This window comes from Gymnoscopelus microlampas (genome assembly GCF_963454915.1).
Source record: "Gymnoscopelus microlampas genome assembly, chromosome: 7".
Taxonomy (NCBI): Eukaryota; Metazoa; Chordata; class Actinopteri; order Myctophiformes; family Myctophidae; genus Gymnoscopelus; species Gymnoscopelus microlampas.
In genome coordinates this window covers 13,943,555-13,971,383 of record NC_139944.1, presented here as the reverse complement: position 1 = coordinate 13,971,383, position 27,829 = coordinate 13,943,555, and the positions used below count along the sequence as shown (strand labels likewise).

General features: G+C 41.2%; 2 protein-coding genes across 2 annotated transcripts in view; one reads left to right on the top strand and one right to left on the bottom strand.

The window, feature by feature from the left end:
* Window positions 1–27,829, top strand: part of cenpp (centromere protein P) — a 104,830-nt gene that overhangs the window by 19,106 nt on the left and 57,895 nt on the right. The gene's annotated exons all lie outside the window — the stretch shown is intronic.
* On the bottom strand, window positions 4,731–14,543 carry ogna (osteoglycin, paralog a). Its single transcript, XM_084061993.1, has 6 exons — window positions 14,285–14,543; window positions 10,701–10,764; window positions 7,726–7,890; window positions 7,050–7,252; window positions 6,652–6,744; window positions 4,731–6,289 (listed from the first exon to the last, which is right to left on the bottom strand). Exons 1-6 carry the CDS (start codon window positions 14,396–14,398, stop codon window positions 6,119–6,121), a joined length of 810 nt encoding a protein of 269 aa, XP_083918119.1. The 5' UTR covers window positions 14,399–14,543; the 3' UTR covers window positions 4,731–6,118.

Genomic DNA, 27,829 nt, shown 5'->3' with positions numbered 1-27,829 from the left:
TCCAATATTTCATCTTTTCTTTTTTTTTCATGAAATGAATGCCCTATTTTATACTTATAGTAGTCAAAAATAGTCAAAATACAAGATCTGTAGATTGTAGATCTGCGGTTTTTGTTTTTGTTTTGACACATTTTCACCTACTGTATAACGACCCAAAATAGGGACGCCAGGTTTAAAGTGGCTAACTCTGTCCGTGGGTTTTATAAATATTGACCAATGAAAATATTAACAAGAGCTTGTGACTGAATAAGATCTACATTGGATTCATTGGTACACAGGTTCTTTTTCCCATTTCCTGAAAAATAACATACAAGGTTTACATCCGACAGCGACGATATATTACAAATGTATGACTGTCTTGTCTGCACATGGAAAGATGTTTGACACAGACTGTACACACAACGTCTTTATTACTAAACACCAGGCTGACTTAAATGAGCCTCATCCAGCAGAACAAACACACAGATGCCAAAACACATACGATTCATTATGAGATTACATTTCAAGTTAAAATGACCAAATATAAAGCAGCGTCACACCGTTGACTGATGTCAGCACTATGAACACAGGCCTGTTTCCAAAACGCTGAAAACCAAATTGTCTGACTTTCCACTAAAGAGCCAATCACGGCTCTTTAGTCTAAAGTCAGACAATTTCGTTTTCAGCGTTTTAAAAACAGGCTGAACGGACACGTACAGTACATACAAAAACATATAACAAAGGATAAATATACTTTTTTTATGAAGAAAATCCCCCCTACACATGCAAGGTAAAAAAAAGAAAACTGTACATAATTATGAAAACACAAAAATGTGTCTGCCATTTGGAGTCTCTATTGACAGCCTGTCAACACCTGCACTGTCATGATGACTCTTGCTCTTTAGATACCGCAATAAAATGTGACTATGTGCACAGTGAAATACAACAGATCAGTGAACAATGCGGGATATGTCTTCTTTTCTGAACCGATCATGTGACAACGGTCTTAAGGTCCTTACACACCGGGGGCAATTTTTTCATGCGAATAATAGGTTTTTTTAAAAAACCTTATAAAGTCAATGCAAGCTTCCACAGAGCGAAAAAGCGTCTTTTATTTATTCGGAACAAGTCCAAATTTTGCATATATTCGCATAATCGCCGGTGTGTAATGACCTTTATCATTCAAAAATAGCTCTTTTTCATCATACGCTTGTCCACCCGTCTCTCGTTGACTTCAATACATTCCTTCAGAGCCTGAACTTAACGCTTTCGAGCTCTCCCCGTTTACGTGGCGTTGTTTCAGTACTTTACCAGGATAAAACCGGTTACCAGGATAAAACCGGCGATGCCTGTGCCTTCGGACTGTTGGATTATGCAGCAGTGACCACCATAGCACATTCTGATGCCTCTGTTGCTCAGTCTGGTGGAATAGTAACTGCATATGCATTTGTAAAAAGTCCTGTTAGCGGGTTTGGAACCAGCGTTATTGTCTGCGTCGGCCATTGCAAAAATATCATGTAAATCTGACGTAAACAAAGGGGATAACGGTACAAGGAGATGATGTCAGGAGTAAAAAAAACTCTGGCTAACGCGATGATGTGGCAGACAAAAACTGTTCATTGTCCACATGGCAACACAAATTCTCAGTTTTTAACCACTTAAACTCTAAGCTTAAAGGGGAATTTTGGAGCATGGGTTTCTTACCTTTTCTATGATGTTATGATATCCTAGGATGAATGGTACAGTAGAAAAACTCCATCCGCCACAAAAATGAAATAAAAAGAAATGATAAAAAAATTAAAATAAAACGATTCACAGGAGGCAGGCAGTGATCACGCCATGTGCACAGTGCACACGCCACAGCTAAAAACGCGCGCCAATAGGCCTCGCATATTTTGATAGGTTTTTAAAAAAAAAGAAAATGGTGAGATCTGACAGTGACAGAGCACTATGCAACGTGATTGTCTTGAATGCGCCCCACCGGAAGTCTCGCTAGCTGTGGTGACCCGGGATGGAGTTATGACATTTTTCTACTGTACCATTCATCCTAGGATATCATAACATCATAGAAAAGGTAAGAAAACCGTGGTCCAAAATTCCCCTTTAAGCTACTGTGTCTAGAGCTCTTAAGCTCTAGACACTGGACCTGAGTTGGCTCTGTACTTGGACTGCTTTTTTCCATCTACATCAAATCTCTTCATCGAAAACAATTGATCTCCTATTTTTGGCTAATGTTCCCCGTGGTCAAATATCTTAGCCCTAGCTGGAGTTTTACAAAAAGACAGTTTTCGGGGGTCACAAATGCGTTTGCGCGTGTATGAAAGGCCCAAACACATTTAAAAAGCTATGTTTTTAAATATACTTAGACAGTGTCTAGTTTTCAACATTAAGTTACTTTTGAGTTGTTATTTTCCACCATTTTCTGTTGCTTAGAACTGGGGAATGGCATATTTTTAGTCATGTGAGCAGTGATGTACCGTACGCCATTCTAGTGTATTGATTGTCAACCCTTTTCATATCAAGGAGTGAGGACCCTAATTTAGTTGAAATTAGAGCCACGGACCCTCATTCTCTCAGTCTCTCACACCCTTAGAATATTTTTTATTGTTCGATATTCCCTCATATTTCCTCAGAATTCCATGCCCTATTGATGTGGTTGAGGGAGAACAGCTAAACTATGATAGAAATAACAATTCCTCAAGGACCCCTGGTGGTTGCTGGACCCCACGCGGAGAACCACTTCTGTAGACGGCCTCATGGACATCGAACAGAGAATCTCAACTCCACCTGAAACTGTGCAACTTAACTTGAAAATGGAGACTTGATTTGATTTGAAATGCAATGAAACCGCAAGCTTACAGCAGTCCTAAGACTTATTTCCATTGTGGTTCCTTCCCACAAGCACTATAGGCTTCTATGTCTTGTGAAACAAAACATATAACCACCATTTTCCATTACAAAATACTTGACCAATAGTTTTCAGATGTTTTGTGCCCAAGGCAAAACCGAAGGGCAAGTCAAAATCTCAAGGCACGGCCCGGACTGCTGGCCTAGCCGTCCGGGCACCTAAACTCAATGTAGCCTGACAGTGCATCGCGTGTTCGAGTCCAGTTCCCGAAGATCTTTACTGCATGTCTTTCCCCATCTCTCTCTCCCTATTTCCTGTCCATCTACACTATATCTATAAAATAAAGGCAGAAAAAGATCTTTAAAAAAACTTTTAAAAATCTCAAGGCACACCTGTATTCATATCTCTGCAAAATAGCCTCTATAACACGTGTTATAACTCTTATCCTTCTGTAAAAACGTTTTATTTTTTATTTACTAATGCCAAATAAATTAAACCACTTAATCAGTAAGCACTAGTTCATACTTTCACTAATGTTCATAATATATAGATAGACCTTTATTGATCCCACGGGGGAAATTCAGTTGCCAAACACAGAGCAGATGGATACAGGAGATGCAGGAGGGACAGACCAGTAGAACATATTTAGCATTCTGTTGCACACATTGGGTGCGTTCGGAAATTGCGCACCGGAGCGCACTCGCCTATTAGTTTGTATTGGCCAGTGCGCTCAGTGCTGTATTTCCGAACGCACCCATTGAAAGACCCAGGTCTTCTCTGTCCCTTGTTGTAGAATAGCTAAAATGAACAGTTCTATTAGCTCTATCACAAGCTCTAATTATAACAAAAATGTTATAATTATTATAATTTTCATTATAATAATTAGTTGGCCTATAATAACATGCCCAAAATAGGGACACCAGGGCATGCTGATTTGTAAGCACAATGCAATCAATGCTAACAGCACTTTTACAAGCTTTGCCACAACATAGTTTTGTTAAGTGAAGACAAACCATTGTACCATGCAAATAAACCATAGAGACAGAGACTCCATACCTGCTTTAATTTAACAAAAAAAGTTTATCTTTATTAAAATATCTTAAAAACAGCAATGTCACATACATATTTAACTGTACATCATTGTTTTATTCACATACGTTATAATTCAGTAATTATAATTGAGAGGGAAGACGTACAGAAGAGTGACTTTTCACATTACTATATTTCATTAATACATTGTTATACCTCAGTCCTCATTGACTGGAGTTTATAAGTTAATGAAAACAAAATGCAGTTAATTCACAGGAAAGCCCCAAAGTTTAACAATTGGACGTGACATTCTCCAGATTCTGGGGCCCGGTTTAATGATTAAAGGTTAGAATCCAAAACACTAAGCTTTACCAGTTGTTGTCTGGGACATTGAGCCACAACCAAACAACAGTGTGATGTTAAACGCTCAAAGGGATACCTTGACACTTGGCTAGTTAATCTATAGATGTCTTCTTGCTTAACTTGTCCACTTAAATCCTATATACTTCATTGAATGGGGTCCCCCAGAGGTTCGTACTTGGTCCCCCCCCTTTACACCAGATTTCTTAGCTAAAAATAGCCTACTTTCCTACCATGTCAGGTAAACGTCAGAAAGTCTGAGAAATGTTTGAGTTGCAGTGTTGTGACTGTCTCCGCTAATGAACAGACCAAATATGGCGGAAAACAGGAATTTTGTATGAGACAACGGAAAGAAAATATATTTCACAAGCACAAAAAAAGAAGCTGATAGCAGCAAAACAAAGCCTTTTGAAAGCAGGACACTGCCACATAAACATCAGCTTTTTCACCATGTTTCTTTCTTCTCCTCGCGACCAACCGCACGTGAACGCAGGCCAAGTAGGAAGAAAAAACATTTTACTAATTCGGACCCTCCGCATACCCGAGGACCACACGAACGCAGCATTAGCTCATGTATTCCAAACCTCTAATGAAGTACAGACTGCAGTGAAGGCTGGGATGCAATTCATATATGGAAATAATATTTTCATCAGTGTTTGTGGTGGGTGGGCTGATGTAAAACAGTGGTTCTCAAACTTTTTTAATGTAAAGGACCCCAGTTTGGTATACATTACACCCCCATACAGACTGGTTAGGGACCATTTGGTTCACAGCTACCACTGGGGGTCCCCGGACCCCAGTCTGAGAACCACCGATGTAAAACGTGTACTGTGTAACCAAATGTCAAGGTTTCTCTTTGAATTCCACTGGAATACTGATTGTGTACTCTTCGTAGAAGCTAGCAGGTTAGCTCCTATTAGCACAAGTGTTGCCATATCTGCTTATTACTATAAGCGACTTTGGGCTTGTTTTACTGTAAAGTCGCTTGTAAATATTGGTAGTCGCAGGTTGCGTTTTTGGGCTTGTTTCTAAAGTGTAGTTACGTATTGGGCTTCATTCCTAATGTTGTTTAAACCAGTGGTTCTCAAACCTTTTCATGTCAAGGTCGGACCACCAAATTAATACGTATTTGTTAAATATTTCTTGTGACAGGATACAAGATTTGTGTTGTTACCGGCTTGTTTCTCTCACAAAATTTGGCAACACTGATTAGCATCTCATATCTCTGCATGAGATACAGAAACTGTTAACCAAAACACTACAAACTCGTTTTCTGTTGTCCTAATGTTCATTGTCGTTACTTACTTCAGCCTTGCACTTGTAGTCGCTTTGGATGAGAGCAACTGCAAAAAGCAGTTTTTGTGTTGATGAATGTGAGACAATAGAAGTACAAGATGTGCAGGCTAGCTAAGAGTGAACCAATCAAGAAATATTGACATAGTGTAATCTGTTCTAAACTGTTTTAATATTTAATCATGTTTTTCTTCTAGAGCTTGCCACGTGGTAGCAAAAAAAACTTTTCACGTAGGACTTAATTCAAAAGACTTGTTAGGACTATTTAGCTAGTGATAAATTTAGAAGTACATATTGTTTTGTAAGAGGAATGCTCATAATACTACACGCTTGTTTTATGGTCGCTACAGCACAAGTGTTGACATCTGATATAAAACTGGTGTCATATAAAACCCATCTATCTGCAGCTTTGCAACAACATTTCCATCAAAATGTTAAGCCTGATTTATACTTAGTTGATCGTCAGTGTCGCACACCGAAAATAGCAGATGCAAAAATAATTCTGTGCGTGGCACGATACACAACCAAGTATAAATCGGGCATTTACAGCCCCTCCCCCTTCAAGCACAGATGTGATTGGCCAGACCGAGTGTGGATCTTGCAGGTACTTCAGTGGTAGCGGCCAATGGGAAGAGTCTTGAGACAGGTGAAGCTGTTGGGGTACTTGGCCAGAATGACAGGGTTTCCGTCCATGCGGACCTCGTTGAGGTTTGGGCGGAGGTAGTAGGTGTTGTTGCCTTTACAGAAGGTGTCTGTGCTGATGTCAGTGATGTTGTTATTCTGAAACAACACATCAGAGGGGAAATGGTGGCATTTTAGAGCTGGGCAATTAACCGAAAATGTATCGAAAACGACATTTAGAACAAATAAATGACTAATCTTCTATAACTAAGAATCACGTTTTTTCTTCCATTATAATCTTTATAGTTTATATACCAACGAATCAACACAAAACGTTCTAATAGATGTGTTGTGAGCTTGTGGATCTGCTATTCTCAACAATAAAAAATTATAATAATTATTGTAATCGAGGCAAAAGTAGATAAATGTTATATTTATTTCATTGTCATTATCAACTCACGCTGCGTTCACGGTATCAGCAGTTATTATTATTATTATTATTATTATTATTATAAACATACCTGTAGATGGACGATGCGTACACTCTCTGGAATCTGAGGAACAGCCTCCAGTCTGTTGTCAGCCAGGAAGAGGTTGGCCAGTTTTGTGAGTTTCTGTTGTAGAAAAAATATCCTGGTTTGACTGGTGTCACCGGTGTTGATGGTCTGAACACCATTTAACCATTTAATTAAATAATCAATCACTCATAATCTCATGTGGAAATGGCACATTTACAGTGTTGCTGCAGGTCTGCAGGAGATGAACTAGCATGGTCAGAAAACTTGTACACATTCTGTATTGCAGATAGCATTTTAAGGCCATATGTCTCAAAGAACATAAAAAAAGGCAGCTACGAACTGTGCAAACCAGCAAAGTGCATAGGAGTTGTGAATATGTAGTCTGGTTAGATCCTCTGTACCTTGAAAGCATTGGATTTGACTCCCTTGGTCCTGAGCAGGTTTTGGTTGGCATTGAAGACGGTGAGTTTGGTTGGCAGCATGGGCAGTTTGACCAGCTGGTTCTCTGCCAGAGACAGCTCCTCCAGCATACTGAGCTTAGAGAACGCCCCATCCTCGATCTCTGAGATCAGGTTCCCCGTCAGGTCGATCCTCCTCAGAGTCACTGTGGACAACGCAGCAACACAAACCACTGTTTAATAAACAAACCTGTTCAATCCATACGTTTTAGGTCTTTTCCCGATGGAGAGAGGTAATTGAATTGAACAACTGAATTGTCTGATCCTGACAATGGTAACCGCCTTCCATTCCGACATCCCACTACTCCGACTACGTAGCTTCCGCGTGCGGTTAGGGTTAGGTATAGGGTTAGTAACCGTCGGAAAGGCGACATGTCGGAAAGCCGACATGTAACCCCTGACAATACATAGGCTTTCATAATCTGATCCGATCAGATGGGGATTAAACGTTTTGAACTCCTGAGCCCAGGTTGACAAGAATTTATGTTCAAGCTAACAAGGTGTCGCATATTGACGACACAGGCATGCAACGTTATATACATGAGACATTTATCCTGGTCTCTCACTGTCTGAAAGGAATGAAAGTTCATCCAGGATATGTAGTTGTTGTTAAACTCACCAATGCCAACAAAGTCTTTGGCGGCGATCTTCTTGATCCTGTTGTAGCGGGCGTACAGGTAGGCCGTCTCTTTTGGAAGCGTGGGCACGGCCTTCATTACTGGACTCACTTCCTCACAGTAAACGGAACCCGTCAGACACACGCACAGCAGGCATGTTGGAAGATCTACAGCACAGTAGAAACACACACGCATCAATACTACTACACAGACCACAACCAGATGGTCCCGGAAGAGTCCATTTGGTTACATTTGTACTCTCTCTGAGTTCAATTAAAAGGTGCAATAGACAACATTCAGCCTCTAGATGTCACACTCGCAGCACTGCTCTTTAATAAGGTTCCTTATTTCCCTGACTCACATCTGTAAGGCAGCCGCTATGCAGTTTGCAACATTGTAACCGACCGCTTTCTACAAGTATTCCTTCCACTCTAGTGACACTACAAATGTAAATAGAATCACATCAAGCTGCAGAGATTATGTCTCTCTGTACTTGTAGGCCATTCTTGGAAGCTCCTCGTGCTATGGATCGCCACTGCAGATTTCCAATGGAATTTGAATACTTTAGATAATCTAGTGCAGTGCCAGTTCAGAGCGGGCCGGTTCTGGAGAACCGCTTGTGCGATCTACTTCACACTCGACACTGTAATTCCTTGTGTCCTCAGCAATACACCTGCCAAGTGTGAAGTAGATGCATGAATGGTTCTGGAGATAAGGACGGACAGACAGACAGATAGACAGACATAGACACACACGCGCACACACAGATAGATTGACAATAAGCTTTGCAGCAAACAACGGTTTATAACGCTGGTTCTCAATGTAGGGCCCGGGGACCACCAGGGGTCCTAAATGGACCCTTGGTTTGTAACTCTCAGAGTCTACAAGACTGATTGATGGATTGGCGGGACGGTGGATCTGAGACTATTATGAACAAATAATCACAAAACATAGGAACCCACTGCAAACGCCAGGTTTCAGAAATACCAACTGTAGCACTCTGTTGTAGTGCAGAAAATACATTTATATAATATAAGGATGGATGGTATGTTTTAAGAGTATGTTCAAGATGGTGGCAGTTCGGTTTTCCGGTTATGGCGCCATACAAGATATTGAGATGGTGTCAGTTATGATGGCAGGGTTTCTTCGAGCTCTGGCTCAACTTTGTGTTAAGGAAACGACAAAACCAGCCTCCTCTTCTAAGTACTCTTTAGTGAACATCCAGTCACTGGATAATCACTTAGGTGACCTTAAGAGCGGGCTGGCTTTCCAACTGCATTTGTAAAAACGTTGGGCCAATGCTTAGGACGCATACCACATGGGCTCTAAAATGCCTGACAGCGAGTCCCCGGTTTGATTCCTGGCCGGTCGGACCGTTTGTTGCACGTCACTCCTCTACTTTCTCTCTCCATGTTTTTGGTGTCACTACACTGTATATTTCAAATAAAGATACTGTGAGCCCCTCCCGAAAGAATCAGGGAACCAGGAAACATGGCTTTGGGGGTCCTTGGCAGAGAAAAGTTTGGGAACCCCAATAAATGCAACTGATTTGATACTAGTTGATTACTATTATTACTACTACTAATACTTGATTGATTGAATACTTTATTGACGATTATCAAAGGAGGAGTTCACCTCAAAAAAACGTATTTTCTATCAGTTACACACCCCATGAAGCCTTGATGTCATGGATTTATTTTTGTTTTTGTGGCATTCCTAATACAATAATTTGATGACTGTGTGTATTTCCAGTAGGAGACACAAAAAATCTACTTTGTGTCTCCTACCGGATACATTAGCCGGCAGGAGACGGGAATCAAATTATTAACTTAGGAATGCGACAAAAACAAAAAATAATCCATGGATTCAAGGCTTCATAGGGTGTGCAATTGATAGAAAATAAGTCATTTTTTGGGTGAACTCCTCCTTTAAAGGCAGTACAACGAGTTAAAGAACCACTGATATACTGTAGTTACTCATTCATGCAGTTGAATATTGATTTATTTTTCAGATTTACTAATTGCACAAAAAAATCTAAGATCTGATCTTTGTACTCAGAGTCCTTACTATGTTGATCTGTCACTGATCTATGATCTGAACCATCTTGTAAATGAAAGCTGTGTTCATTGTTCTACTTTGTTCACTGTTTCATATGAGCTCCATGGCTGACTTCCAACACACACACACACACACACACACACACACACACACACACACACACACACACACACACACACACACACACACACACACACACACACACACACACAGAACAGATGTGCAAGAGAGCTTGTAATTAGTTGTTGGATCGGTGTGTGGCCATTAGTAAGGAACGTCAACCACACACACACACACACACACACACACACACACACACACACACACACACACACACACACACACACACACACACACACACACACACACACACGCACACACACACACACACAGGCAGAAAATGTGGAGTGACCCCATAAGCCTAATGGACAGACACCTGATTGGCTAGTTCCTGTCCATAGCCTGGAGGGGTGCTTGCTCTGCCATTATATTAAGTCACAAAAATTACACGCCCGTCATTATCCAATTTGAAAAAATATTCAGGAATGCCTGGCAGCATGCAGACAAGAAATATTATGCCTATGTTAGCCTAGTATTAGTATGCAAGATTATCTGCTCAGACACACGCACGCACGCACGCACGCATGCACGCGCGCGCGCACACACACACACACACACACACACACACACACACACACACACACACAGGAGGAGTGTATGCATGAATTTTCTGCGATGAATAATATAATGATTTTATAATTATATACAGACTAGAGTCAAAATCTTGTTGGAGAACACAGATCAGACGGTGAAGTTAAATGTCCCTTTATAAGTTATATGAAATATAAGGAACTATTGACTGACTGTTGTAGTGTATTAGATTCTCAGTTCAGATGGATTGTTGTAGATGTAGTCTTACCAGAGGCGTCTCCTTCATCTGGGATAGGGCCGTCGTCTGGTTCATCAGCCTGAGATAGCGCCCTCTACAGGAGTAGAATACACTGTTACATGTAGTCCCCCACTATAACACAGATAGTGCTCCCATGCATGCTAACGTTTTTCATTCATTGTATAAAAAACACGCTTCTTTTTTTTCTAATTTTATTTTATCCCACGATTTTGTAACCCTTTTTCACCCGGTGCCAATTAGCTAAGTGATCCTGGGCGCTACACTCCCCCCGCCAGCCTAGGGAGACAAGAGCCGAGCTCATGCCTCCTTCAATACATGAGAGCCAACTGACCTTCTTGTCACCTGACAGGGGGGGAGTTTCCCAGGTAGGACGTAGCATGTGGAAGGAACACGTTATTCCAACCAGTTCCTTTCCCCTCCATCAGGCGCCCCGGCTGTCATGGGGTAGGCGGTATAGCAACCAGGATTACTACATGTTTTTGTGAGGGTATTAACTACCCTAGGAGACACGGGGAGAACATGCAAACTCCACACAGAGTAGGCCCTTTTGCCAACCCCACCTAGGGTATGGGCGCTGATGACGCGAAAAAACAACCTGCGTATCACTAGCGTACAGGGTTGGGATCCTGTAGGATTTTAACGATTCCTGTATTTAGAAAAATCTATATAATTTTGACCTTCATTGTAATTCTTGATAAACACAAATTCTAACTCTCATAGTTATGGTGGTCTTTGAAATTAAAACATTAGAGAACCACCAGTATTGTAATTGCTCTGACAGTGTGATAATCCGGTTCCGGAAACGGTTCCAAATGTGATGGAACAGATTCTGGCTCCTCAAGGTTGGATCCGGTCCGGTTCCGGATGCCAACCCTACTAGCGCACAAAGTTGTAATAAATCCTTAGAAAAGAAAGACCATAGCAACCAGGTCGATTCTCATGAAAAATGTTTTAAATCTGAAGCTCTGTCTCAGTGCTCTAGTCTAGAGATCTGGACCATGTTCAGACTCCTGAGATGATGTTAGTACAGCTGTAGTCTAGCATGGCCATCCCTCCAATCTCACTCCACTCTGAATGGAGGTCTGGAGAACCTCAGTAGAGACAGTGGATGGAATGAGCCAAGAGCTCCCTCGCTTGGGCGTGGCTAAACTGTGATTGAGTTAGGGCTAATGATTATCACAATCATTTTGATCAATATTGATTGTGATTATGATTGATTATGATTATTTATCACAATTATTCATTGGGTTTAGTGACAAACATATTGTTATTGCACAAATCTGCCGATTTTGGTGCGCCACACGCCTACTTCATCAATGTGATGAACAATTTATATCTATCAGCAAAAGCTTTTGTTGGCGAGGAAGGTTACTTGCTGCAGTCACCCTGTTTGTTTCACAGAGTATTGTAGTGGTTTAATGTGGACAATATTGAAGTGTGCACCTGGGCGAGCCCCTCCCCCGCTATTCCATCAGCAGCCCCTCCCCTTTCTCTCCACTTTTCACTTCAATGTTCCCCAGACTTTCTTTCTTTCTGAGAAATCAAGCCTGGGATCCGAGGTTAGTACAGCTGTTGCAAGCAGAGTACAACCAGCCAATAGGAATAGTTTTGTTTCAACAGCATATAGTCGAACGACAGAAAAACATTGACCTGCTGAAAAACACTACAAATACTGCTTCTATATGACTCGCGTAATAATGACGAAGAGTAACACCATAGTTTCCTGACCTGGACCAGTAGTTACTTCTAGTGGACTAGCAGTTATTTCTACCTGACCAACCGAAGTATAAAAGTTACAAACAACATACTACAAAGAACAATCAATAACAATCTACTCAGCCAATAATAACATGAACTGAGGAACTATACAGGTGACTACCTGCTTCTATCTAACAGACATTGTACTGTCATGGTATCATCATTGTGTGAATGGGTAATGCTATTTTACTGTATAGGTACATTGAATAAAAGGTTATTTTTAACCAATCAGACTGGGAGATGTTTGGTCTCCCAATTGGGAGATCCTGGTTCAAATCCTGGGTAGGACTTTATCATTAGGGATTGTTTAATTTAAAAAAATATGTTCAATGTTGACAGTCAGGCAGATAAAACTAAAACAATCTAACTGTGATGTTGTCTTTCACTCAACTATTGTTGATTGAAATAATTCATTTAGTTGATCTTACTGTGAGTTACTGCGTCAACATTTACTGCAAGTAACAAAAAGTACAAATATTTTCGTTTGTACATTCGGGGCAATATCTCCATTGCATCTCAGCAGGAACAGGTAGCCTATACACCATGGACTTTATGTTTGCATCTCAGCAGGAATAGGTATACACCATGGACTTTATGTTTGCATCTCTGCAGGAGATTTATTGGGTTTATTTGGTTTATTCTGACTCTTCTATAATGTAACCACGCAGACCCTCTATACCAGTGGTTCTCAACCTGTAGGTCAGGACCCCCAGGAGGGGTCCCCACATGATTTTTTTTTGTTTTTGTTTGGGGGGGCGGGGTCCCCAGATGACAATGATGTGACAATTTAAGGACTTTTTAATACCTTTAATACTATCAGCTATTTTCACAATATTTATCTGTGGAACCGAGTCAAACAACATTTAATGCCTCAACTCCAACAATTCCAAGTGCTTGTCAGGGTGGGGGGGGTCCCCACTTCGAATATGATATATAATATTGGGGGTCACGCCCTGAAAAGGTTGAGAACCATTGCTCTATACTATAACCCCTATAGTATAGAGCTATAGACTATAGAGTCTATAGTCTATATACCATGGGTTTTCAACAGGGACCACCTGGGGGTCGTCAGAGCCACAGTACTACAGAGGTGCTGTCACTTTTTTGTGATAGAAACTTTTTCTTATTTCTCCAAAAATGAAAAGGTCTTAGAATACACATTAAAAACTACAAAGTAGCCGCAAACATTTAGTGCCAAAGTGCCATTATGTCCTCAATAAATATAGTGTGGTTACTTTGTCGTTTCTTTGTGTTCTTTACCATTGGTTGGCACCTCAAAAGGACTGGTGTGCGTAGCACTTCTGTGAACTCTCAAAGTACACATTAACATGAATCCAACATATTTGTAAACAAACAAGTTGGAAAAAAAACCATTTCATCTACACAACAGTGATGCTTTCAAACTAATCTATGAAGCCATCAAAGCTGCAGCATCACTTGGAGACAACCCAAGAAACACCTGAGGAAAACTTCTTAGCTAGTCCCAAATCTCTCACTGGTCAACAGACATTGATGAGACACGCTTTCTCAAGGAAAAGAACAAAAAGTTGATTAATGCAATATGAAGTGGGTCTCTGCTTCATCTCCCTCTCGGCTAAGGGGTCATTGGCCTGAACAACGTTTAAGACCCCTGCTTTATACTTGGTAAACTAATACATAGTTGACTGGTGTCGGCTCTGTGCTTGGTCTGCTCTTTTTCCCTCTACACCAAATCTCGTCAGGTGAAAGTTCTCCCTCCCCAGAATAAGGATGCTAGGGTTCAAGTGGTTGATTTAACTGTGAGAGCTTTACATTGAATGGAGATGTTGTATTATAATTGCAATTTTTTTTTTTACCTTAGCCCTTCTTGTGTCCAAGTATCGTTGGTTCCTGAAGTATCCATCAGATCTTAATCCAGATGCCACCAGCAGTCCAGCTAACAGTACGCAGCTCAACAGGAGCGCTCTCATCTTGGAAGGTCTGCTAGTCTGACTCTCAACGTCTGAACATCTACCAGCAGAGCAGCAGCCACCCAGACTGTGTGCTTGTGCGTGCGTGTGCGTGCGTGTGCGTGCGTGTGTGTGTGTGTGTGTGTGTGTGTGTGTGTGTGTGTGTGTGTGTTTGTGTGTGAGATTGTGAGTGTGCGTGTCAGTGAGTTTGTATATTTGTGCTGTAAGCCCCTACTACTAGCGCGTGCACGCAAGAGTGTGTGTGACTGTGTGTGTCACAGGACTGTATTTAAAGCTCCTCCAGACACTTCCAGGAGATTCTTTAACAGTTTATGGAGTGGAAAAGCTTTAACCCATGGTTAAACACACACACACACACACACACACAGACACACACACACACACACACACACACACACACACACACACACACACACACACACACACACACACACACACACACACACACACACACACACACACACACACACACACACACACACACACACAGAGAGAGTAAGACATAAGGAGAGAAAGACAGGACTAGAGAGAGGAGGGGAGAAGTAGGTAGGCAACTAAAGAATGAATTTGAGCTCCATGTCTTTACTGATCCAGAACTATACTGATACAAAACAATATACTGATCCTATACTGATCCAAAACAATATACTGATCCTATACTACAGTATATACTGATCCTACTGTATACTGATCCTATACTATATACTGATCCAGAACTATACTGATCCAGAGCTATACTGATCCAAAACTATATACTTATCCTATACTGATCCAAAACTATATACTGATCTAAAACTACATTAATTCAGAGCTGGACTGATCCAGAACTATATACTGATCCAGAACTACAGCAGACTGATCCAGAACTAGACTAAACTGATCAGACAAGGATATGTGCTCAGCATCATTAAATAAAGATGTGTTTATCTCAGTTTGATTTTTTCCTACCTGCACATCTCTTCTGTTAAGTGCATAGGGCTCTTGCTGCTAAGTTACCTCGGGTTTATCTTGTCTTGCCTTGTCTTGTCTCTGCACCACATATAAAAATAATTAACTTACTCAAACCTCATAGTTGGCAATGAAGTGTGTGTGATTCTGAGTAAAAGCCTCATAATGACCAATAAGCAATCTATCTTTCATTAGGTCTTCTCACACTGAGCGAGTGTTTTCCCAGACTGTGGTCAAACCAAACATTTACACTCATTAAGCCTGGACTCCATGTGATTCCATTAGTGCATATTAGTGAGGTTTCTTTGGACTGGTCTCATGCTGGTGGCAGATGTTTGAGTTAAAAGCTCAACGCTTTGTTTACATTTAGCCACAGTGACAGTTTTTATTTCTGTGCGGTTCATATTTAAATGGGCAGAATGTGTAATTATGATCTTTGGTTATACGAATGCATAGTTATTGCAGAAAGCCACGTGCATTCGTATTACCCCGCTGTGGTCTGCATTACTAGCTGAGTGAATTGTTATTTCAGTAGCGTACTGTAAAGACAAATGAGTATGTTGTCCTGCATACCTCCACTGTCTCTCTAGAACATTCTGAGAACAGGAACACATAATGCTTTCCAAATCTCTCCTCTTGGGGATGGAGGCCATGTGCAGCTGTACCTCAAAACACTGAGCCATTTAAAACAGTGGCTAAGAAGACTTTTTTACAATCCCAGACTCAACTGGTTTCTGTAGCTGCTTTCACACATGCTCTGACATCCTGCAGTTTATCCCAGCCATTAATTGGTGGGGCTGTATCTGAAAAGGCAAAAGTCTGACTCAGTAGGACCTGAAATGCTACAGACTTGACTGTGCCAGCTCTCTAGTATAAAGTCGGTGTAATGTCTGATGGAGCCCCATCAGCTCAATGTGTGAATGGACCAGGTCATTGTCTGGTGAATTCACAGCCAGTGAATGGGCGTGTTGATGACGTCTCTATCATTGAGGAGAGAGGAACCTCCATGAGGTGCATGCACAGAGAGATACTATAAATCACTATACGTGTTTCTGAAAAGAACAAGTGGTCAAAGCCGTTGAAGCTGTTCTTTCATTTTTATTAGCAGTAGAGTTTGGTAAAGTTGAAAATATATTCAACGATTCGATCTTCCATGATCAATGGCCTATAAGTAAACCATTGTTCAAATACAACTTTTTCCTGCAGTTGTCTACAACATGTTGTAGACAACATGTTGTAGAATGTAGATAACATGTTGTACTGTAGTTATTAGTAGTTGCACGTTTCAGATCCTACAGTAGATAGATGTGGAAAGTTGTTTTTGAAGCGTCTGCACCTGTAGCGATGTGTCTCGGTGTGATCACCCACGTATACAGACTTGTTGTATTTCAACACTCTTTATGTCTTTATTTTTATGAATAAAACACACTCACCATCTGTTGTAGTCTGCACTGCCTTGTTAGTTTAACTTAGTTCTGTACTCACTTTAACAAGACCGTATCTGTCAGATAGTGTAGTGGTTGACACTTTGTCTGTCAGACCTTCATCTGAGATCTAATTCAACCTTGCTGTCTTTCTGTCTCTCTCTCTCTCTTCTACAATGTCTCTCTCTCAGCTTTCCTACTATCTCAAATCCTATACTGTCTCCCTCTCAGCTGTCCTACAGTCTGTTTCTCCTACACTGTCTCCCTCTCAGCTGTCCTACAGTCTGTTTCTCCTACACTGTCTCCCTCTTAGCTTTCCTACTGACTGTCTCTCCTACACTGTCTCCCTCTCACCTTTCATACTGTCTGTCTCTGCTACACTGTCTCCCTCTCAGCTGTCCTGTCATGTCTTTCCCTTTCTGACACAAAGTCTATCATCTCTCCCGCATTACAGTCAAAGGAGAAGTTAAATGTCTGATAGAGTTGACCAGCCTGGAATCAGTGTTTTCACAACGGTAACATTCAGTGACTGATGGCTTCCCCCAAAAACTGGCCCGGGAGGAACTCTGTGTGCTTTTTACTGTTGCCAGACATGGTCAAATAAAACACAACCCCAAGGACAAGAGACGGCTCTTCCTCGTAAACAAACATTTCTAATAGGAACCATGTGAGCCCACCATCCTAGAGGACAAACACACACGTACAGTACAGGTGTGTTAGTAATTATCAACTCCTTTAAAGTTTTACTGTGCTTGGAACAGAGCCAAGTATACTGGGGAACGATTTTACCGTTGCTACAGTGTGGACGGCCGGCCAGGGTGGTTGCAGATTTGATGATTATGTAAGAGTTTAGACTGCCAGGATGGTATAAATCTGATCAGAATGTAACAATTTGGACTGTCGGGGTGGTTGTAGATCTGATGATTATGTAACTGTGCTTGGACTGTCAGCGAGGTTGTAGATCTGGTGATTATGTAACAGAGTTCAGACTGCCAGGATGGTATAAATCTGATCAGAGTGTAACAATTTGGATTGTCACCCTGGTTGTAGATCTGTATCAGTTTGGGCTGTTAGGTTGGTATGAATCTGATTATTATCTGACAGTTTGGCCTGTCAGGATGGCATATCAAGTCGGTATTATAACTCGTATCAGGTTCCCAGAAATTGGGAAACATTCTTTCAGCTATGCCACACTTTTGCATTCTCTTGGAATCTGCTAGAAAACGTTTGATTCCTTCTTGACTTTTTAAATTGTCTCTAGTTTGTAGATTTTTTGTGCTTTTATTTTCTTGTTTTTATTTGCGTTTGTTTTAATGTCGTTTTTTATATGTGAAACTATATGTAAGCTGCCTTCTGGCCAGGGCCCACTTAAAAAAATGAAATCACAATGTGGATAAATAAAGGACACATACAAATAAAATAAATACAATGATAATGTACTGTAACACTTTGGTATAGATCAGATAATAATGCTGTTAACACTAAACTTAAGCTTTCGTCCTGTCACACAGTGGCACAAAAAACGAGCGGTTCCGACAATGCAGGTTGCAGAACGTACAATTCTAAAACCCAAACCTGAAATTGAAACCGAACCCGTTCTGACAAATGATGTCGGAACCCGGCAGGAACCGTCCCGTCGGGGTCGGACATCCATCTCGAATCGTAGTCTGGAGAGGATATTCCTGCAAGCTGCTGCCAAGACAGTAAATCAAACCAGTCTGAGATAAGATGTCCAGAATGCCTCGGCCGTTGTGTTGACCATGCCTGGCCCCACAAAGATACAAACATCTCTTGTGGTTTTTTCAAACTTGTGTTGTGTCCAAAGCACTCTAATGGGCCTTGACTTGTCTCTCAGCACACCAGTGTGCCTCGACACACTGATTGGAAAACCACTTATTTACATTTTGTATTCTTAAAGTTGTACATTTCTCTAACCTGTCTTATCTCATTTGATCCCTTTTTGTGTCATGTTATCTCATGTGATTGTACCTGAGAAGAACACTAATTAATGTAATGTCACCAGTCTGTATTCAGCTTACAACTACTGTATAGTATATGTCAAATGGTGACCCCCCTTTTTGGTCTCCCTCGCTACCTATTCTCTTTCTTTGTTTCTCTCTCGCTCTCTCTCTCTCACACATACATACACACGTTCGATAACTGTAATAAAAGTTGCGTTATTTTTTTTAATGTGAGACAGGTGAGTGCAGCAGAAGGCTTGCTCTGTGTGTGTGGGTGTGGGGGTGGGTGTGGGTGGGTGGGTGGCTCATCACGTTTCAGGTGAACAAGCGTGCCTATACATGACCAAACCAGACTTGACAAACTATATATGTATGACACGCAGTTGTTTTGACAGCAGAGTGGACCACCTGGCCAGCCATGGTGTGCATGGGGGTTTGGCTGAGGCCTTGCGTGTGTGTGTGTGTGTGTGTGTGTGTATGCATGTGCTTGCACGTGTGTGTGTTTCGTCTCAGAAGAGGTTCAGCCAGTCAGAAAACACTACTTGTTTGGAAAACCTCACTTTGTGTTGTCTACAACTTCAGTGTAAATATGTCAGTCAGACAAATGGGGCACTGCTGCAACGCTTAAACTGCTTAAAGGACGACTTCACCCATTTTCAAACTATGTTCATATAATTGGTCTCACTACTTTTTTTTACTGTTTTTTTCTACTCGGTCTGCGGACACTTCAGAAACCCACCTACCAGTGACATCATCGTTAGGCAGGTTTTTTTTTTTCAAACAAGATTTCATTTTTTTTATTTTATTATTATATTAACGCATAATAATGGCCTCCATTATAGCATGCTAACTTTCCAAGAATAGAAAGCCTGCAGTTTCTATTAGCTTGGATTCCCCATTGATGATGTCACTGGTAGGCGAGTTTCTGAACTGTCCACAGCCCTCCTCTGAGACACAGACGGGGTAGACAAAAATGGTATCATTTTATTATGAGCATTAGTGAGGGCCAATTATATGAAGATAGGTTGAAAATGGGTGAAGTCGTCCTTAACACATCGGGTGCCAAACACGGTTTGAACCGTGTGTTTACATAGTGGCGGTTCCGAAGCTTCGGTGCCGAACACGGTCTGAACCATGATTTCAGTCTTTTTGTTTTTTTCGTTTTTCTCCGCGCGGGCGGGGCTAGAGCAGCTCTGGGACCACCCATTGTAATCCTGCGAAGGAAGTGCCAGATCGCTCACCGGAAACACTTTTTTTCCCCCCATCCGCTTCCTGTCTATTTCCTACTTTGAAACGCCTATATCTCCGAATCTGTTTCCTGTGGGGAAAAACGGTCATGCGCGATGCGCGATCCCCCCCCCCGTTGTAACCCGCGAGGGGAATGTTATGGTTCCAGCCTGTAGCCAGGCTCATGGCAGAACATGAATCGATGCTTTTTTTTGCGTGGATTTGCTTGTAACGCACGCGGAAACTTTAAACAGCAAAGCGCAGTCAATGGGGAGAATGCTGGCACCCACGGTAAGTTGTTATGAAAAAATGCTGGCACCCGATGTGTTAAGAACGACACAAAGAGGTCCTGGGGCTTGTGCCTGCATCTGGATCCACTGATTTCAGCCATTTGGATTCCATAGAAGCCAGCATTTCTTCTATGGAAGCATGTCGCGCACCGTAAACAACGCGCTGCAACGTGTTGTAGCTTGCAGATCGGCCATTTTCGGATATTAGTTATATTAAGATAAAAGAGTATTTGAAGTGGTCGAACTAGCATTAGAATACATGTTCAGAAGCATCTTCCATAAACCTGGGTTTACGGTCTCCATTTTCATATGGATACCATGGCCTCGGATATTTCATAAAAGCAAAGATTAAAGCCTCCATCTCTGCAATTTCTTCAACTGGTCGGCTATATGTAGAACAGCAAGAAAATAGATTTAGAACGATAATACCTGGGGGAGGGGGGGTCCTTTCACAAATCACAGATTAGAACTTGGCTTGACAAAATGTTTCAGTCGTGAGACTTTATTTTGCTTTATTCCATGTGCCTGCAGTCCTTTCTCCCATGCAGAGTCTGGCTTACTGCCCTGGAATCTGCTTTCCCTCAGGACCCACGACTGAGGAGGGTTTGATGGTTAAACCAGACAGACAGACAGACAGACAGACAGACAGACAGACAGACAGACAGACACTCTGTCCAGCGTCCTGTGTCCACCATACTGACCAACAAATCGAACAATATTACACAGTAATATAATTAGTGTTCATTCAATCCATTAAGACCGGGAAAGCATCTGTCTCATTTTAGATTTGAGCTAAAAAAAGGAATTATTTTATGCTTTGGCTATTCAAAAATAGCAGATCTACAAGCTCACAGCGCGGCGCCCAGTGCCGCACAATGAGCTTGTAGATCTGCTATTTTCGAGTAGCCAAAGAAATCTAAAAATGACACAGATGCTTTCCTGGTCTTAATGGATTAACCAGCAAATTACGGGGTCCATGTGGTTCAATTTGTACACTCTTCTAAGATAAGTAACACTGTGTTGGCTGATTTATATTTGTCTGATTCATATGCATTTTCTGTGTTTATTTAAATGTAAACACAACTTTTAACTCATTCACTGCCATTCACTATATCGCCCAAAAAGCCCAGACTGCCAGGATTCTGCGATTTCCTTACCTTTTCAAGTAGTCACAGAATATGTATTTCCAGTATGATCGATCGATCCCCTGATGGTTGTTAATCACGGAGGATTTCACTGTGCTTCCGTGAAGAAGATTTTTTTTTTATCGCGATTCCCGTTCGCTTCTTATAGTTGAAAATAGCATGTTTCGCTCAAAAATACATAGTAAAACACAGGAGCCGAGATTCAGAATATTTCCCTAATATTTTAATCTGTAAGTGAATTGAGCAGTAAATCTTTGGATCGGGTTATCTCCAGTTTTTTTGTGAAAAACGGGAAGGAAAGAAAATATATATATATTTATTTTTTAAGAGACGTCAAAAGACGTCATTGTCGGTGTGGGCTTACAAAAAACAGCCATCAAAAGATGTCATTGGCAGGGAATGAGTTAAATAATGAATCCAAAACATTAGGGCAGGAATGTGGAATGCTTGGTTTAATGTTTAGAGTTGGTGTCAGATGTGTGATGTGAAAGTGTGCTGACGGCAGCAGATCTAGTACAGTACGCTCTCTGTAAATGTCATCATCACTGGATCAACGTAGAAATGTCAAATACAGCTGAGTGTCTCCTTTCATACAACTACCTGATCACTAGTCTCTGAAAAAGATTATTTTTCAAACTCAGACCAATGGTTGTCTAACAGTATGGTCTTCTTATTAACCTACTATATAACTAGTACATCTGTATGGTAGAGTATGATCTGACCAAATCTGATTACCTATCCAGATTGGAGTCGGATTGGTTTTATGCAGTCTGAACACGGCTAAAGGAATATGATTCAAATCTGATTTGCAACAATCAGTTTCTACTGTTTGTTTTTTTTTCTGTTCGGACTTGACAAAAAACAATCTGATTCCAATCTGGATAGGCCAAAATCAGATTTTGGGTGCCAGCGTGAACATAAGCCTTGGGTAGGACACTGACAGGCAGTACGGCCTGAAGACCATGAGTTGATGGTGGCTGTTGGGGCTGCGACACAGCCGCAACAGAAGGTTGGGAAGGTTGAAAACCACTGGCTTAGACGATGTGTCCCCTTGCGCCATAGATGATCTACATAGGGACCTCTGTCTTGTCCATTCATTGCGAGCTTGATCCATTCTTGCATCCATTTTCATAATGCTTATAGAGCTTGAGGAACCTAATAAAACATGTCGCCACTTGTTCTTTTCTGTCACCCTATTACTTTGAATGGTGTCCTCAAGCTCATATAATGCTCGGACAGCTCCGATTTATTGAATTTGATGAGGAGCAGGTAACGTGATTGCAGACAAAACAAAGTGCTTCTTTAGCGCATTTTTTTGTTCATGAACCTATTAGGGCTGCGACTATAGATTATTTTCAGTGACTACTATCAATTTATTTTTCGATTAATCGAGAAGCGTGTTGTTTAATAAAAATAAATTACAGTATGCTGAGTTGCAGTTTCACCTTGATCCAAACACGATGGAGATGAGACACATGGACTGCATTACTGCTGTAGCCAAGCATTCCTGTTGTTTGTCTGTGCCCAGAAAGACAGCCAGAGCCTGTTTGGAATTGGCATGAACGCTGCTCATCATGCTGACTCTGAGCAGTCAGCTTAATGCTAAATATCACTGGTACACATTCAAGTGTTTTGGACATGAAAGTGAAACCTCAACCTAGTTACTGTTCAGTTTTATACTTCACCCATTGTTGGACAAGATTTGTGTATTTGCGCAAACTCACGCTCGCACGCACACACACACAAACACACGCGCGTGCATGTAAACACGCACGCACACACATACTGTACTCTGTCATTTGCCATGTGAATGTTGACTCTTATAAACCTTACCTTTGGCTGCTTTAGTCACTTGGCTCTGCTGTTTTGGACTGAGTTGCGTGCGTGCGTGCGTGTGGGCGCACACACATGCGTGCGTGTGTGTGTTTATATTTTACAGCTGTGAGTCTGCTGACCAACATAGTCCATCAAAGCTTTGATTAGTTACACTATATATGTCATTAATAAAATAATAAAATAAATGTTTTAATGAGAACGTACTTTTAATCAGGGAACAGTGGAATAAGGAGAAGGTTGTAATTTCTCGTAATCAAGGCGATACTCTTACTGAAACCACACACAAATACACACACACACACACACACACACACACACACACACACACACACACACACACACACACACACACACACACACACACACACACACACTCGGGTTTGTGTCCAAGTAGGAGACGTGACCCAACAACTGGAGAAGACATTTACACTAGAACTCATAAATCACAGCCTCCCCTTCTATAGGGGGAGAGAGAGAGAGAGAGAGAGAGAGACAGACAGACAGACATTGAAGAGAGAGGGAGAGACGGACAGAGAGAGAGAGGGAGAGACTAGTGATACACACAGAGAGAGAGAGAGAGATACACAGAGAGAGGAGGTGTATTAGATGGGAAGTGAAGAGAGGAAAATGTATTATAGAGGAGAATAGGCGTGTGTATTTGTGTGTATAGGTATTGTGTGTGTGTGTGTGTGTGTGTGTGTGTGTGTGTGTGTGTGTGTGTGTGTGTGTGTGTGTGTGTGTGTGTGTGTGTGTGTGTGTGTGTGTGTGTGTGTGTGTGTGTGTGTGTGTGTGTGTGTGTGTGTGTGAGAGACGTGGCAGAGAGAGAGCTGGCCAACCATTAGATCTATTCCATATGTTTCCTGACAGAGGAGGGGGGAGACCCTCCGCCTGTCTGTCTGTCCTGCACTGAGACAAACACTGTCTGTGCTACAGAGACAAACACTGTCTGTCTGTCTGTCTGCCTGTCTGTCCTATAGAGACAAACACTGTCTGTCTGTCTGTTTTACAGAGACAACCACTGTCTGTCTGTCTGTCTGTCTGTCTGTCTGTCTGTCTGTCTGTCTGTCTGTACGTTCTGCAGAGACAAACACTGTCTGTCTGTCTGTCTGTCTGTCTGTCCTGAAGAGACAAACACTGTCTGTCTGTCCTAAAGAGACAAACACTGTCTGTCTGTCTGTCTGTCTGTCTGTCTGTCTGTCTGTCTGTCCTGAAGAGACAAACACTGTCTGTCTGTCTGTCTGTCTGTCCTAAAGAGACAAACTCTGTCTGTCTGTCTGTCTGTCTGTCTGTCTGTCTGTCTGTCTGTCTGTCTGTCTGTCTGTCTGTCTGTCTGTCTGTCTGTCTGTCTGTCTGTCTGTCTGTCTGTCTGTCCGTCCGTCCGTCCGTCCGTCCGTCCGTCCGTCCGTCCTAAAGAGACAAACACTGTCTGTCTGTCTGTCTGTCTGTCTGTCTGTCTGTCTGTCTGTCTGTCTGTCTGTTTGTCCGTCCGTCCTAAAGAGACAAACACTGTCTGTCTGTCTGTACGTCCGTCCGTCCGTCCTAAAGAGACAGACACTGTGTGAGTTCTCTCTCACCAGTAGAATATTTTTGTTGATATGAAATTTAAACCCTAGCGATTGACCTCTGACCTTTAAACACACTAAAGTGGTTCCTGCTGTGTGTGTGCGTGTGTTTATGTGTGTTTGTGCACAGTTAGATTGTGTTAGATTACAGTTACACCCATGATGACGGTGAATCAAAAGAACATTGTTCAGATTCCATACATAGAATACAGAGCACATTGTGTTGGCATCAAACAGAAATATGATGACCACAAATAAACTACAATACAGTTACAACTACATTATAGCTAGTTTACAAGGACAACACAAGTATCCCTAGTACACTGTATGTATGCTGTATACCTACAGTATAGTAGTACATGGACCATACTATTGGTTTATATCATTGTGGTGTTTTTGTTAGCCATCATTTATAGAGACTAGGTTCACATGTTATTAACATGCATGATGCTTTCATTGTGACAAAATGCACACTGCGTTAGCAAAAAGTTCTCACTTCTTCAGTGGAAGCCTCAGAGCTACTTCAGTAGCCGTAGGACAATATATTGGCGGCTGTTACTTGCAATTGCAGAGTCTTTTTCTTTCTTTCATTCTTGGACAGGCATTTGGTGCCCCCCAGAGCTTGGTGCCCAGGGCTGCAGCCCCTAAAGCCTGTGTATTAAGCCTGGGCTGCACTGCACACAGAAAGGCCTCCGGTCACACTCGAACATACCGCATATACAGTACCAGTGGTTCTCAAACCTTTTCATTTCAAGGACCCCAATAACTCTTGAGAGTCTAACACATAGAACCAATGGTTCCATTTGGTTACACTCTCAGAGTTACAGAACTGCAAGGGTCCATTTGGAACCCCCTCCCCAAGGACCCCTGGAGGTCCCTGGACCCCACTTTGAGAACCACTCCTATATGCAATTAAAACATCATTGAAAATCTAAATCTCGATTGATCTCAGGTTCTGATTTTAATACATGTTTAGTACTGTACATGTCTTCTTCTAAACATTGAAAAGGTTAATACAGCAAAACTGTTAACAGTTGAAGCAAGTACTTAGTATTTATTTAGAATGCCTAACAATTAAGTACGGTTACAGTTCCTACAGTGGGTAAGAGCGCACTCTGGCGGTTCTACTGTAACACTACTGCCACACACACAAAGAAAAGAAAAAAGATAGTAAAACAACTAGGGGGTGCAACAGTTAAAGGTAGGGTAAGTGATATTTTATGGTTAAAACATAACACTTTTTTTGTGTGTGAAAAAGTGAAAGCTTTATATTAACAGTAATCATTGGTGTAGTAGAGTGTTTGTTCAATAACAGGGGTCACCCTGTCTCTCCAGCTCTTTAATGAACAGAAAATTCATTTTCAGGTGACTTGCAAAGCAAAGCAAAATATTTTCTGCTCATTTCATGGTGTCATCACTTCCAATTGCACTTGTTTATCATATCCTGTATGCGTTCTCTCTCCTGACTTGTTAAAATTGGTATCCCAACCTGTAAATGTTCTCAGGGAAACCCTTGTTACTGAACAAACACTAGTATAGAGAACAGAAGTCTGACATCACTGCCACTAGAGGGCGCTATCCCCCTGTGTCACTACGTTGTTCTTTCCATTGAAAATACCATGGGGTCTCAATTGCATCGTGGCGTATCTACAAGTTTCCTAGGGCATGGTGGGCATCACTTCCTGTCGATTTGATCAGGTATCAGGGATCAAATTGACAGGAAGTGATGCCCACCATGCCCTAGGAAACTTGTGGATAAGAACTGTTCCAAAAACAATCAAATGAAATAAATTTTACTCATATGGATATGAATCATCAACTGACATTGAAAAAGTACTAATTCATCCAAAGAGTAATACAATAAATACAGTCACAAACCTGACAGGCTGATTTGTTTATTTTTGGAACAGTTCTTATATGAGTCGATTCTAAAAGCTTCAATAGAAAAAGATACTGTGACCCAGGACAGTGACGTCAGGACTTCGATACACTAATAATGATTACCATCAGAATATTAAGCTATTTAACACGTATTTTAACGCAAATAAATCACTTACTCTACCTTCAATTTAATCTGTAATTGATTATTTAATAAAATAATTGATCAAATTCAATACTTATTTTGGGCACGTCATTATTAGTGAAAAGCTTAAAAACAAACATTTTGCAAATAGCAGATCTACACGCTCACAACGGAATGCGACATGTTGTGAGCTTGTAGATCTGCTATTTGCACTATTTTGTTAAGTATAACATAGTGCTTAAGTGGTGCTTAATTAATCAAACGATATATTAAAATATATATATACCAGTGTATATATTTATGAAAAAGGCACGATTATTCAATTAATCAAAAAAGTAATCGAATCGATAGTGGCAGCTCTACTAAGCAAACTAACAATAAGAAATACTATTCATAATAGTTATTTGAAATGCGGGTGCAGGCAGTTGCTGGTCTATAAATAGGATAACATAATTAATACGGGTGGATAGTTAATTTGTACACACTAAAAGCACACACAGGAAGTGTGTTAATGTGTGTTTCATTCAACTTGTGTTTGTGTCATAAGTAGCTGATAGAGGGGATTGGACAGAATGTCATTTAATACACTCCATAATGTTCTAGTTTTTGTTGCTGTCGGAAAAAATCTCCATACTGGTAAATTAATTAAGGCCATACTTCCTCATATAAGAGTGTCACAATAGTGAAACTAGCAGATCTACGAGCTCACAACACGTCGCGTCGCATTTTTTCATAAATAAATGCCCTATTTCTGCGTGTAGATCTGCTATTTTAGCTATTTGTGAGAATTTTGGTGATTATTTTTAAATAATTACTTTTGTTTTGAAATGTTTCACCTATAATGATTATAGCTGAGGCCAGGCCAAGTCAGGCTTGTGACTAAATAATAACTATACATTGGATCCATTGGACCACATATGCTTTTTCCCCCCCTCCATTTTCTGGTTTTGGACATAAAAGTTTTCCACCCCACAGCGTTGATACAGTGTTCTATGATAGCCAAGCATCCAGCCAA